Source organism: Peromyscus leucopus, chromosome 12, assembly GCF_004664715.2.
Source record: "Peromyscus leucopus breed LL Stock chromosome 12, UCI_PerLeu_2.1, whole genome shotgun sequence".
NCBI classification, from domain to species: Eukaryota; Metazoa; Chordata; class Mammalia; order Rodentia; family Cricetidae; genus Peromyscus; species Peromyscus leucopus.
The window spans coordinates 80,318,050-80,332,366 of NC_051073.1; the positions used below are offsets into that span (position 1 = coordinate 80,318,050).

At 45.6% G+C, this 14,317-nt stretch overlaps 1 protein-coding gene across 2 annotated transcripts in view; it reads right to left on the reverse strand.

Moving 5' to 3' along the window:
• The window catches only part of Mapk1 (mitogen-activated protein kinase 1), a 61,723-nt gene extending 60,734 nt beyond the window's left edge, over positions 1-989 (reverse strand). For both annotated transcript variants that reach the window (XM_028856713.2, XM_028856712.2), the window contains exon 1: positions 646-989. In XM_028856713.2, coding sequence (XP_028712546.1) covers positions 646-755 — 110 coding nt within the window. In that variant the 5' untranslated portion in view covers positions 756-989. The remainder of the gene's footprint in view (positions 1-645) is intronic.
• Positions 990-14,317: the final 13,328 nt, after the last annotated feature.

Here is a 14,317-nt window from a genome sequence, read left to right on the forward strand (position 1 = left end):
TATCCTTCCTGAAACGCAACCGATATGATATTTAAATCCATTTGAAACTTCAAGACTTAAATATCCGCACAACCAAGGCTGGTGTCATTAATGCTTTTTAGAAAGCTGAGTAGAACGCATCATTAGCTCCACTGAAGGTATTTTGTGAAAGCTGTTCACGTATACTGAAGGAAGGAAAGAAAAATATCGTGGTGTTCGGCACACAAGCTGAGGATTCTGGCTTGCAAAACCACGGCCGCCTCCTCCACCACCACGGACAAGTATGTGATGGAATTCCTGGTTTTACAATCTAATGTCATAAGAAGGCGGCTATAATGCTATAAATTAGGGGACACGGTGCACTTCCGTTCCCGTCCCGAGGGAGAAGACTCGAAAGTACGAGCTTGAGACCCAGTCCTCCGGTCCTGGTCTCAGTGTGGGCTGCCCTTCCAACGGCAAACGAGGGTCAGCCCAGGAGGCACCCCGGCAACACCTAAGCCTCGACGGGCTCCATGAGTGTGGGCCAAAGAGAAGTCAGGGGTCCAGGTCGCCGCAGAACGCGAGGCCGAGGCGCGGGAAGGGCCGCGGGCGCGTCCAGAGCAGCCACGGGCAGAGGCGTGGGGTGACCGGGTGAGGCCGGGCTTGCAAGCCAGCGCAGACACTCACCAAACCATGCCGTAGGCGCCCTCTCCGATGTACGAGAGGTTGGTGTAGCGCGGCCCCACGTCGAACACCTGCCCGCGGACCATCTCCGGGCCCGCCGCCGCCGCCGCCATGTTGGCTGCCTAGCCGCCGCCGCCGCGCTGGGCTTGACGCTTCGCGGCCGACGCTCGGCTCGTGCAGCGCCTCCCGCAGGGGCCGCGCCGCTACCCGTGCAGCCGCCGCCGCCGGCGACCGGGGACGAGGGATGAGGACGACACAGAGAGAAGTGACCGCCAGTCGAACCACTGCCTGCCTTCTTGCCTGACGGGCGGGCAGCGAGCGGGAGGAGGGAGGGGCTGGCGTCGAGGGGCGCTGGGGCGGAGTCAAGGGCGTGCGCGCTGATTGGCTCCTCGCGGCTCTGGGGCGGGGTCTCGCGGGCCGGCGGAAGCTGCGAGCTCAGGCAGGAGCACTGCGGCTGCGGGGGAGGGCCGTCTGGTGCGTTTGCGGGGCCCGGCGCTAGGTGGCTCTTGAAGGCCGCCGGCTTGAAACCTAGGCGTAACGACCCCCACAGGGTATCCGACCCTTGAGCCGGTCTAGAACGAACTCGCGTGGGACCAGGACTTGGCGTGAGACCGGAGGATTCACCATATACCAGCCACTGGACCCCTGAGACAGGCCTCTAGGGATCCGTGACCCACTCCCTGATGATCTTAGACTACCAAACTGAGACAGACACCAAAAAGCATGACCCAGACCCAGAAAGGTGTTTTCACACCTAAAAATGTGAGACATAAGTGGAAACCCAAACACAAGGCAGAGTCCCCTAATTAGAGGTTTGCTCAAGATTTGCTGAATACTTAGTGTTGGAGCCAGCCACCCTTCTAGAGAGAAGAGACAAAATACGGTACTTAACTGTAGTGCTGTGAAGAAGTCAGGAGTGGAGGGAAGGTTTAGAGTTGTGGTGGGGACCCTGGAGAAGGACTTCGGAATTCAGGGACTGAGACCCAGGTGTTGTGTAACAGTTTCCTGAGATCGAAACATTCTATCCTGCGGAGGAGCTCCTTAAACAGGAAGGTAAACAACTCGAAGGAACTTGGGGAAGTCCTTGAAACTGACCAGATTCACCAGACTATTCTTTTCCAGAGTAAGAGAAATAAAAGCGGAGTCCCTCTCAGATGAACTCAGGGAGCTGCCTGCAGAAGTACAAACCAGCTCCCTGCCTGGAAGACGTTTAGACCAACTTAAAACAGCTGGGATGGCTGGGCGGTGGTGGCACACGCCTTTAATCCCAGCACCCCAGAGGCAGAGGCAGGGGGATCTCTGTGAGTTTAAGGCCAGCCTGGTCTACAGAGTGAGTTCCACGAAAGGCGCAAAGCTACACAGAGAAACCCTGTCTCGAAAAACAAACAAACAAACAAACAAAAACCCAGCTGGGAGGACACTCTTCAAAATTGGTGGTATTCATACTTTGGTCTGTCCTGAGCTCCCTATCTTTAGTGAATAGGTGTGTGTTGTGTCTCCCCAGGAAGCGTTTTGTCACACAACACCAGCTTGGTAGAGATGAGCAGAAACTCAGATGGGCATACTGAAATACAGCACAGTTAGAATTGCTGAAACATCTGAACAAGATTTAGAAAAAACTTGATATGGTGGGTCAGACCAGTCACAACACTAATAAACTGAAGAATAAAATTGGAATCTCAAAGTAGGTGGGTGCCAAGCAATGGGAAGATTGTGTCTCAGGTTGTTGTCCCTGGTGTTAGGGTACTGGAGAAGTCCCACAAAAGACTGTCATCCACATATGCAATCAGTAACTGTGTTTATTATCTCGAGAAAGCTTCCAGCATGCTGGGGTCAACCATCCTACTAAAAGCAAAATGGGACAACCCTAAGAGTGACATGTGGGCTCCTTTTAAGCACAGCTTAAGGGGAGTTCCTAGGGCAGTTAGGTCATCTCAGATATGAGTGGCTGGCAAATAGCAATCATATTAGCATTGGTTTTAATGTGGCAGAACAATGTTATTCATTAAGTGGCACTGTTACCGTGCAAGAAAGGCCATGAGGCACGACAAAACCCACTGTCAGAGTTTTATTAGGAGAAGACAGGGTCAGAAGAGAGTGTGACCAGATCTGTGGATGTCCTGCTTCTTATGGATTCCCCTGCATATGCGCATATAGGCTTATGTGCATAGATTGCGTGATCACACAGCTCATGGATTACTTAGGACACAAGGCCCCTCACTTGGCTACTGAACCGCCTGTGCTTGTGCAGTTGTAGCTGGGGGAGTGCCCAGGAAGCCCAACAGTTAGTACATTCTAATTGGCTAGGGCGAGTCAGGGTGTCAGGATTCCACCACTCCGGCTATGACCACACATGTGCAGTTCATAGCTAAGCAAGGGGTCTTAGGTCTTATGGTCGTCAGTGTGCTGCATGATTGAGCAAATGCACGCAGCACGGTCACACAATTTGCACATGTGTGAGGGGAATCCTTAAAAGTGGACGCAGACTCCTCCCCTCTCTCTGCTCCTCCCCCACTCTCTCCCTCCTCCTCACATGTCCCTTCCACAGGCCTAGCCACATTCTCTTCTGTCCCCCTTCTTAATGAAGCTCTGATACTGGGTTTTGTCGTGCCTCGTGACCTTTCTCACACGGTAACCAGTGCCACTTTTTTAAAACCAACACAGGGGCTGGTTAAGGCTATAGCTTTTCCATTTGGGGGTGGGCCTGGACAAGCTCCAAGCTTTTATTTGGTTATTACCTTGAGCTTATTGACTGTGGAGGCTGGCTGACCTAGTATGAGCTGACTTTGGGGCTGGCTCAGGCCTGGAACTACACATACCAAGCCTCCTTGTCCTTGCTGTAGGGGGTGTTGGAGATTGATTGTCCTTTGTTCATGGCTCTTCCTCAGAAACTGCTTGCTCAGTCTCAGGAAACTGAAATTGAAGGCCTGATTTCTGAGAGAAGACTGAGCAGCCTGTTATATATAGCGTCTGCTCGGTCCTCTCACTTGGAAGCAGACTCCTCTGTAGGATGTATTTTTTTTTTAAAGATCAGGATAAATGGATAGTATCATGAAATTAAAACCACTTAACCAACATAAAAGTGGCAGTTGAAACAGTAAAACAGACCTGATGATACAGAAAAGCAAGTCAGCAGTATAAAAGGTGGACATAAGAAAAGTTTACAGTCATAGGATTCCTTAAGAAAGAAAATGATCTAGGATAGTGTTGCATGCTTTTAATCACAGTGTTTGCCCAGCCAGGGCTACATAGTTAGACCCTGTCTTTAAAAGAGAGAGAGAGAGAGAAAAAAATAACCGAGATAATCGTAGGAATTCAAACTATACAGATTCCAAGAATAAAATTGAGGGAATCAATTGATTCTTAAAATGGAGGAAAGCCTTCCTCAGTAAATAAAAGTAGAAAATTCAGTGAGTTCACTAGGTTCCAGAAAGTTAAAAAGCAGGAGCCAGCTTGTCTGGGCTACATATTCTGTTGCTGTGTTGAAGTGCTCTAACTAAAGTGCTCTAACTAAAGTGCTCTAACTAAAGTGCTCTAACTAAAGTGCTCTAACTAAAGTGCTCTAACAGAAGCAACGTGAGGGAGGAGGGCCTGCTTCCACTCCCAGCTTGAGAAAACAGTCCATCATGGCTCGAAGTCCTGGTGTAGGAGCTCGAGGCCGCTGTTCACGGTGCAGAAACGGGAAGCAGAGAATGATGCTAATACTCAGCTCCCCCCTCCCTTTTTAAAATACAGCCTAGGCCTTCAGCCCAGAGAATGGTACTCTCATAGTTAAGGTGGGTCTTCCAACTTCCATAACATGAACAGGAATCTCTCACAGGCATGCCCCAAGCCAACTTTAAGATGAAATCTGGATAAGTGCGCACCTTTAAAAATGAGTTAGTTATCTTTATTCTATGTGTACACATGTTTTGTCTGGTTCGGGTAGAGGTCAGAAGACGATGTTGGATCCTGGCGGTACAAATGGTTGTGAGCAGCCATGTGGGTGCTGAGAACTGACCCTGGGTCCTCTGCCAGAGCAGCCAGTGCTCTTAAGGGCTGAGCCATCTCTCCAGTAGCCGAAAGTTGATACATTTTAGGGGTAAAGAACAAACTAATAATATCCTATCAGTGGATAAAGTTACTTATTTGAAAAGCTAAAAACTAGTCCAGAATGGTGGTAGATGATAGGTTTTAGGCTTCCTGAAGGCCTCTCTGCTAATGCAGCAAACTGAATCAGACCGAATTGGTAATTGGTAAGCCCAGGTTTAATGGGTAAAGTGCTCCTGGGCGATTCCCCAGCCCACAGAGAGGAGATGGGGACTCAAGATCAGAAGAACCACTTGTCTGTTTACAGGGGGTGGGGTGGGGGCTGCAGCTTATATCCCCTGTGGGAGTGGCCTGGAGCCTCTCTGGAGGAGGAGCTGTGTTTGGCAGGCTCTGAAGGGGCTGGTTTAGGGAAAGAGAGGGAGGGGAGCCAAGGTGGATCTTCCACCAGACTCCTTCCAAACATTCCAGACTCTTTGGGTATAGGGATGCCAGGGTGCCAGGGGTTGAGGTGGAGCTCCCACCCAAATAGTAGATATCCATAATCCTGCATGTGGAGGCAAAGGATCACAAGTTTAAGGTCATTCTTGGCCAGTCTGAGCTACAGGAGACCCTGTTTCAAAAACAAAACAAATACCTAAATATTGACCTTCAGATTTCTTCTCTATAATATTTTTAGTAGTAATTAGATACTAAAGGAAAATGAAATAAGACTAGCAGCCGCTGGAAGGGGTTCATTGTGATTCTTCTTGGATCATTTCATTCACTCCAATTTTGTTTTTGAAATTATTTGCTGGGGGTGGGTGGACAAGGCATATCTCAAACAGCATGCCTGTGGAAGTCAGTTGTGGTGATATTTTAATTGTGCTGAAATGTGATTTTATTTGTATGTTAATAAATAAATTTTGCCTGGAGATCAGAGGTCAAATATCGAGGTCCCATAGCCATAAACAGGAGTCAGGTGGGGGTAGCACATGTCCTTAATCCAATCACAATGCAGGCAGAGTCTATGTGTGGTCAAGGACATAGCCAAGCGAGGTGACAGTCTTTAATCCCAGTACCAACCATAGACACCTGGAGGTCTGTATAGACAGGCAGTGATGAGGAAGTCATGTGTCTGGGCTTAGAGCCAATGAGAAGGCAGAACAGGAAGGCAATAAAAACACAAGTTAGACAGGAAGAAACTCTCTCTGGGGAAGCGACGGCTGTGAAGGGGCTGTGAGGGGCTGTGAGGGGCTGTGAGGGGCTGTGAGGGGCTGTGAGGGGTAAGATGAGGTAGTCGTGGCTCTTCACTAGTTCTCTGATCTCTTTGCCTATTACCTCTGTTTGGCTTTGTGTTTCTTATTTGATAAGACTGTTTAGAAATTCATCTACAGTCAGTGACAACTTGTAGGAGCTATTTCTCTTCTACCATGTGGGTTCTGGGAATTAAACTTAGGTCATCAGGTTTTGTGGCGAGTACCTTAATTTTTTTGAACCATCTCACTGGCCCAAGAATAACTCTTCTTGAGCTCCAGGTCAGCATATCTACTGCACACTGGACAGTGCCACGTGACCACCCATATTTACATGAACTCTACATAGCCAAACTACCAGCAGTTAATTGCTAAAACCATAGCTTCAATTTCCCCAGACTTAGGGGGTTTGCAATAATACCCACCTCACCTATACATTATATAGAATCAATAAGATAACACACAAAGAACCCTGCAGCACAAAATCTAATTGGTCTTTTGATAATAATAATAATAATAATAAAAACCCAGAGCTTATTGGGGTAAATGCTGAAAGATCAGAGAGACAAAGGAACAAGCCACTGCCATGTCTTACCTCGAGGACTCTTCAGCCTGAAGAAGCTTTAGTTCCTGTCTCCTCATGCCTTATATACCTTTCTCCACCCAGCCATGTCACTTTCTTAGTGCTGGGATTAAAGGGGTGTGATTCCCAAGTACTGGGATTAAAGGTGCGCACTACCACTGCCTGGTTCTGTTTCTTTCTTAGACTGAATCAATCTCATGTAGTCCAGGGTGGCTTTGAACTCACAGAGATCCAGAGTTCACAGAGATCTCTGTTTCCTGAGTGCTAGGATTAAAAGTTTGTGCCACCACTGTCTAGCATCTATGTTTAATTTAGTGGCTTGTTCTGTTCTCTGATCTTCAGGCAAACTTTACTAGGCTACACAATATATCACCACAGAGCCCAGTACAAAGTATACTATGTACCCAATAAAGGTTATCTGTTATTGTTATCTACCCCACCCAACCCTGTTCCTGATCTTGTATCTAGTGGGTAGTGTTACCTTTATGCAGATACAAACTGCAAACACAGCTATAATTGTAATGCCTCGTGGGCTGTTGGTGTAAGCTTTGTGGTAGAATATTTATCCAATATGTATTTTACCCCACTCCTGAATGTAGCACCCCATACCCAGTCACAAATTTCCATAAAGTTCAATATATATGAATATATTTAAGATTTCTTTTAGTTACTTTATATGTGTAAGGTGTATTCATGTATGTGCACATGTGTGTGCATGAGTGCACTTACCTGTCCATGTCCATGTGGAGGCCAGAGGTGGACCTCAGGGGTTTTCCCTCGTCACTCTCCACTTGAGTTTTTGAGACAGCATTACTCCCTGGAACGAGAGCTCTCATTTCAGCCAACTGGCTAGCCTTTCAGCTCGTACTGCTGGGCCAGGCTTGTGTGGGGTGCTGGGGATCTGAACTCAGTTTGTCATGCTTCTGTAGCAAGCGCCCTACTTACCAAGCCCTCTCCCCCACCCTAATATCTCTTCACTATATTTTTGCTACTTGAAACTACGGTCTCCAGACCCGGAAGCACCAGCTTTTCTGAGAATTTGTTAGAATTTTAGCATCTCAGGCCCCACCTCAAACTTCCAGAATCCAGATCTGCACTTTAACTAGAACCCAGGTTATTAGTTTCCATCTAAAGTTTGAGAAGCAAACTTTGTGTGTAACCGCTTGTTGGCTAAGGCCTGTTGTATCATCTTACTAAGACTGTGCTGCCCTCTCCAGTTGTTTCTTCTTCTATTGGGATTGGTCTTTCTATAACAAATTTAATCACATTCATCCCCTGACTCCCAACTTCCTTTTCCTTTTGTTGCTGAGGATTGAATGTCTTAGTACTCTTCCACACTTTCCACATACTTCAAAAACTGTGACAGTGAAACAGATTAATCAGATATGACACCACATAAATGACTTAAAAGCTCTGGAGGGGCAATAAAAGTGAGGTGTGAACACTGATAGACAAACACTTCAATTAGGAGCTGGAGAGATGGCTCAGTGGTTAAGAGCACTGGCTGTTTGTTCTTCAGAGAGCCTAGGTTCAATTCCCAGCATCTACCTGGCAGCTCGCAGTCATAACTCCAGTCCAAGGGGCTCTGTCACCCCCTCTGGTCTCTGTAGGCACTACACACGTGGGACGTGGACAAAACACCCATACACATAAAATAAAATTATTAATTAACCAAACCAAAGCAGAGTTCTAGTTCTGAGCAAATTTTCTATGCTCCAGAATGGCAGAAGTGGAAACATATCTTAAACTCATAGATATTTTTTTGAGGATTAAATGGGTTAGTATGTAGCTTTGAACATGATACTCAATAATTACTGCTTTTTTTTTTTTTTTTTTTTTTTTTTTTGTACCATGTGTTGGCATTCTAGCCTGCCCCTTGGGGACAGCCTTGCACATCTTGATATAAATCCTACTTTAAGAGAAAATTCCTCCTCCCCACTCTCTTTCTCTCTGTTCTCACAAGGTGTGCACCTCTTTCTCTCCCTTCTCTCTTTTCCATTCTTTCCCTCTCCTCCTCTCTTCCCTCATCAAATAAAACTCTTCATTGAACACTGTCTGCATGTCATCTCTGACTCTCACCCACCATGGGGCGCCTTGGCCCAAAGGCCCTCCACCTGCTGGATCATCGTTACCCTGGTGCTGGGTGACTCGACAGGTTTCCCCTGGCATTTTCTCCTACATGCCCAGTCTGAGAAACGCTGGGACCCTGTACTGCCTAACATCATTGTTTCTCCAACTTCCAACTGGAGGACCTTTGGGACTCTTCACCCTATCGGTAAGATTCCCCCCCTCCCCTCTGGCCATTTTCCACCAGTGAGGATTGTCTTCTTGACCGTGGTCTCTCGTTTCTTGGCCCTGTTCAAAACCCGGTAGCAGGCACCACGCATCTCAGGCTTTCAGCGCTCGGCCCCTGTTCCTATGTGATAACACATGGTGACAGCTTGCACCCACTCACTCCATGGCCCATAGCCTTTGGATGATGGCCTGCTGGCTATTTTGAGCCATCATTGTCCTCGTTGACCCACTGGGACACGGCGGTCAGTCTGTTGGACCTTGCACCTCACTGTGGAAAATGCACCTACCCTCGCCTATCCCAGCTCCTTCCTTATTTCCTGCTCCCTCGCGCTTCTCCAGCAGTTACATCATCACTTGTCGCCAGGTCCCTTTCCATGGCATGTGCACTTTTAAAACTGCCCCTCATCCCTCTCCTCTGTAATTTCATCCCCAGCCTCTTTTCTCTCTCTTGCTTAGTTAACTCTGTTGCCAGTATCTCATCTACCTGTTCCATCCACGGACCCTGGCACCACCATTTTCCTGTAGCTGGCTGGTCCCTTCACCCTCATGCTTTTGCTCTCAAACTGTCTCATACTGTTCTGTCTCTGTCTGTTCCGTTTCCCACTCTTCTCCCCGCTCCTGCCTCCATCGCACGCGGAGCCAAGCCCCTGTTAAAGACAGACAAGTCCTATGGCTCCGTGGCCATCTTTGACAAGGGCAATCATGTGGTCAGACAAGCGCCATCTTGGCTAAGGTCAAAGGGAGAGAGGTCATGTGACCTCACTGCCATCTTTAATAAGGACAGCAAAAAGTCACTTTCTGTCTGTGTCTCAAGCATGGGCGGGGTGCCCGGCACTTGAGCCGTCTGTGTGGGGCAGAGGTTCAGTCACAGCCTGGCATTCTTTCCTCTGCAGCTGCTTGCACGCACGTGGGCAGGGCTCAGCGGCCTACCCACTCCCCTCTGGGGCTTTCTGGTGATTTGGCCAACTTGCCAGCTCATTTTATAGAAAAAAAAAAGTCAAGCCTTACTTTTTCTAAAGCAACTAGGTCTTTTGACATAAATAAATGATTTAAATGTTTCAGATTACTTTCCCCTTCTATATATTAAGTTTTTAAAATTTCAGATTTTAACATTAATAGAGTTCTGATGCAATTTGGGTCACAAACTCAGGATTTGGATATTCTTTGGTTGTCTTCCAAATATAAACTTATGGATATGAGTCTACTGCTGCTTTTCAGATGTCCCACCCTTGCTCCAGATAAAGGAGTTTTCCTTGCCTCTCTATTCCTGAGGATGTTATTTCTCTTTCTCCTGGTCTCCCTTTCCCAATTACTAAGACTAAAGGCTCCAAACAAGTTCACGAATTTTTAACTTCCGTCTCTAGTCTACCTGCTTCAGCAGGTTTCCACTTGGCTGGCAGATACATCCAAGTGTCAGTTGCTGAAACCTTCTCCAAAGGACCACAGGCTCTAGACTTGCTGAAGGCTGATATGATGTGGACCAGTCCAACCAAACGTAATTGTTCCCTGTCTCTACAGTCAGGTCAGATGACCACACGCTCCTGATAAATACCCCGTTGCCTGGGTTCCCTCCTTACCTTTGACTGGCCTCGCAGCCTCCCTGGGCTCTGACCACCAGAGCCCCGTTTCAGCTTGAAGCAGCTATAGAAGATCATCGCCCCCGCCCCGCCCCCCCCCCCAAACAGGCTAAAGGGCTAAGTCAAAGAAAAAACTCCAGCATAAGGGACAAATTGGCTACCTAATGCCCATTGATAATACCAGGAAACTGGACCCAATATTGTCAATTGATAAATTTATTAACTAAAATGATTCTACAATAGAATAAGACACTTGACCTTCTTTATGCCGAAACAAAGAGGTATAATATGACCTTAAGAAATAATTATTTCTATATTAATCATTCAGGATTATAATCTGGCTGTACTCAAAGATCAGTACTACAGGGCCTTAAAAATGATAATAGATGCAGATATCTATGGTGATATTTTATTTGTATTAAAATGTTATTTGTATGTTAATAAATAAAGTTGCCCGGGGGTCAGAGCTATTAGCAAGCCATAGGAAAGCAGGGCAGTGGTTGCGTATGCTTGTAATCCCAGCACTTGGTAGGCAGAGCTAGGTAAGTCTCTGTGTGTTCAGGGATACAGCCAGCATTGGATACACATGCCTTTAATCTCAATACCAACCATAGAAAACCTGGAGGCCGTGACAAGGCAGTCATGTGGTTGGGTTTACAACCAATGAGAAGGCAGAACAGAAACTCTATATAAAGACTTTAACACGGGAAGTAGCTCTGGTTCGGAGAGGTAGGACCACCACAGGAGGAAGGGTAAGGTTTTAGCTCTTAGCTTTGACCTCTTGGCTTTCTTCTTTGCATCGGTTCTGTGTTTCTTATTTAATAAGACTGTTGGTTACATCTACAAATGGCGCCCAATGTGTTGGCAAGAGTTTCCACCTAAAACCTGAGTAAAAAAGATTCTAAAACGGAGCTAAAAACAGTTCCTAGTTGTCTCTTTCAAGCTAGTGGCAGCCTGCGTGTTTGAGCTACTATCTACTATGGCGGGTTCCTGGCATGTGCACTCAACCTGCAGTATGGTGGGAATGAGGCCTCTGCAAGTGGCACATTAAGCTGCGTGGTGGATTTAGCCTTTGCTAGTACAAAACAAAAAGAGGTTTCTGGGCTACACGTTGCTTTGATAGAAGCATAGACCCACTATTTCTGAGAGTTGATGGCTCCCAGAGCTGGTGGAAAAGGTACCACTGCCATGTTGGGAAGCTGAAGTGGGTGGAGCCAGCAGCCACAGCACCAGCGCCATTTCAGTCTTGGAATGCTGCAGTTTAAAGCAATAGGCTCAAGGTAATATAAAAAATAAGCCACGTAAAGATGGCTACCACACAGAGAATCTGGATTATGTTCTCTTTGATATTCGTAACTGAAGAAAAACATTTGATTGCAAAAGCTGTTGAGTTATGTCAAAATGTATATTTTAAAGGTACCTTGACTTCAAAATTTGGATGTAAGGATATGTTTCTTTGGAAAGGAGGCTCTGCTTTTGTTTCCACAGAAAGCCAGAGGCTATGGATTTGTTCCAGATTAAGATACATCAGGTTTGACCAGCCAAGACCCCCTGAAAGGTCTCCGATGACACCAAGGCTCAGACGATCCAACATCCAGAACCATTTCAAGGCAACTGACTCAAACGATACACCCCCACAGACTACTCCATAATCCTAAAATTTTCTTTGTGTCCCCATAAGATACAGTGCCCCCCTCCACCAGGAAGTAGTATGAGAAGGTACGCCCAAATTCCCAAATATACCAAGCTGTCTTTGGAGATGTGTAAAAGTTAAAACCTTCCTTTTTTTAAAAAAAAAGAAAAGGGGGAGTTCTGTGGGATGGTCTGTACGTCAAATTGCTCTGATTGGTCAATAAGTGAAACACTGATTGGCCAGTGGCTAGGCAGGAAGTATAGGCGGGACTAACAGAGAGGAGAACTGAGAAAACAGGAAGGCAGAGGAGTCACTGCCAGCCACCACCATGACAAGCAGCATGTGAAGATGCTGGTAAGCCACGAGCCACCACGTGGCAAGGTATAGATTTATGGAAATGGATTAATTTAAGCTATAAGAACAGTTAGCAAGAAGCCTGCCACGGCCATACAGTTTGTAAGCAATATAAGTCTCTGTGTTTACTTGGTTGGGTCTGAGCAGCTGTGGGATTGGCGGGTGACAGATTTGTCCTGACTGTGGGCAAGGCAGGAAAACTCTAGCTACAGATATCACTACCAATGGCTTAAAAAGTGTCTTTCCTTACTCAAGGTCTATTCAAGTCTAGGAATGTAAGTCTCTGTGTCCTTGTCATATTAACAAAAACTAACTTAGAGATGTACACTTCTAGAAAATTTAAATAAATTTAAATAAATGATGGCATATGTTTGATCAACAAGATATATATTGTGTGATGGAGTTTCTGGTCCACCAAGAGGGTTCTTTTCTCAGAGGGAAACTTTTCTCAGAGTTGGGCAACACCCTGACTCACAATCCCCTTTTCTCCTGTTCCCATTCGGCCCTGGGATCTTTCCCTTTACTCTTCTTTACTTTCTCAGGAGACAGTAAGTCTTGGGGAAGCTGCTAAGATATGAGAGACCAAGGGAATACTAGCTGATAGTCAGCTATTCATACCTAATAGACAGGCAGTCCTCAAATGCTCAGAGATCTGCAGAATATGGCATTTAAAATGTTGATCACCATTAATATCAAGTTGTCTCCTGGTCTAAATATTTTTTCTTATTTTATTTTTTAATGTGTATGGGTGTTTTGTCTGAATGTATGTCCATGTACTATATGCGTGCTTGGTGCCCTTGGAGGCCAGAAAAGGGCATTGGATCCCCTGGGACTGGAGTTACAGATGGTTGTTAAATGGAAATCAGTTGTGGATCCTTTGGAAGAGTGGCCAGTGCTCTTAACTGCTAGGCCATCTCTCTAGGTCCCTGTTCTAAATGTTTTAAAGAATTATGTAGTATTGGCACTTGACATAAAAGCTTCTGAATTAGAAATCAGTGTTATGTGGCATGTGGTTGATTCAACCTGTAGATTTCCATGTGTGTATGTTTGATTGTCACAGTTGCTATCAGAATTATGAGAACACTTTTAAAAAATACTTTTTAAAACTCTAGATCCATACATATTTTAGTGAGGGGGTACTTCAGAAAGGGGATATTTCTTTTAAATCTATCATTTGTCTAAAAATAAGGAATTATGTAACCATTGATATATTTGTGTTTATTTTCCATTTGTTCTAATCCTGTGTCTCCCAAACAAGATTAACATGTCTGTTTTGCTTACTAATATCTTATCAACATGTTTATTATTGCTCTACTTTAAGTTCTAGCAGTAAAGCTTAAATTTGATCAATTCATTGGGGGCAAGAAGTTCAAGTAGTAGGGGCTAAGGTAGGGGCAGATAAGATTCTCAGCCTGTAAAGGTACTTACCATCAAGCCTAAGGACCCAAGTTTGCTCCTGGGCTCCACAGGTAGGACGAAGAGCTGTCACTCACAGATTGTCTTCTGAATCCCACTTTTTAAGAAGGTGGAACCAGAAGGCTCAGAAGTCCAAGGCCAGCCTTAACTTTCAATAATATTTTGGGAGAGAGTAACAACAAATATCCCCAAAGCAAGAGAATTCAATTTATAAAGAGAACTAATTGGACCCTGCCTCACATTGTATGGGAAACACCAATATCTGGAGGCTCTACATTTATATTGATGCAAACCAATCAGGAAAGGCAGGTTATAAATCAGAAAACTTAAGTAAAGTGGTTCAAAGTCCTTGTAATTCTGTCCAAAAATATGCCATTCTGATGGTATTAATGGATTCTACAGACCCTCTCAACATAGTTACTGACTCTCAGTATGCAGAAAGAGTTGTTTTACACATTGAAACTGCTGAATTTATCCATGATGAGTCAGAATTAATTTTGTTATTTATTCAGTTACAAGAAATAATCAGGAAAAGGAGTCATCCTTTATATATAAA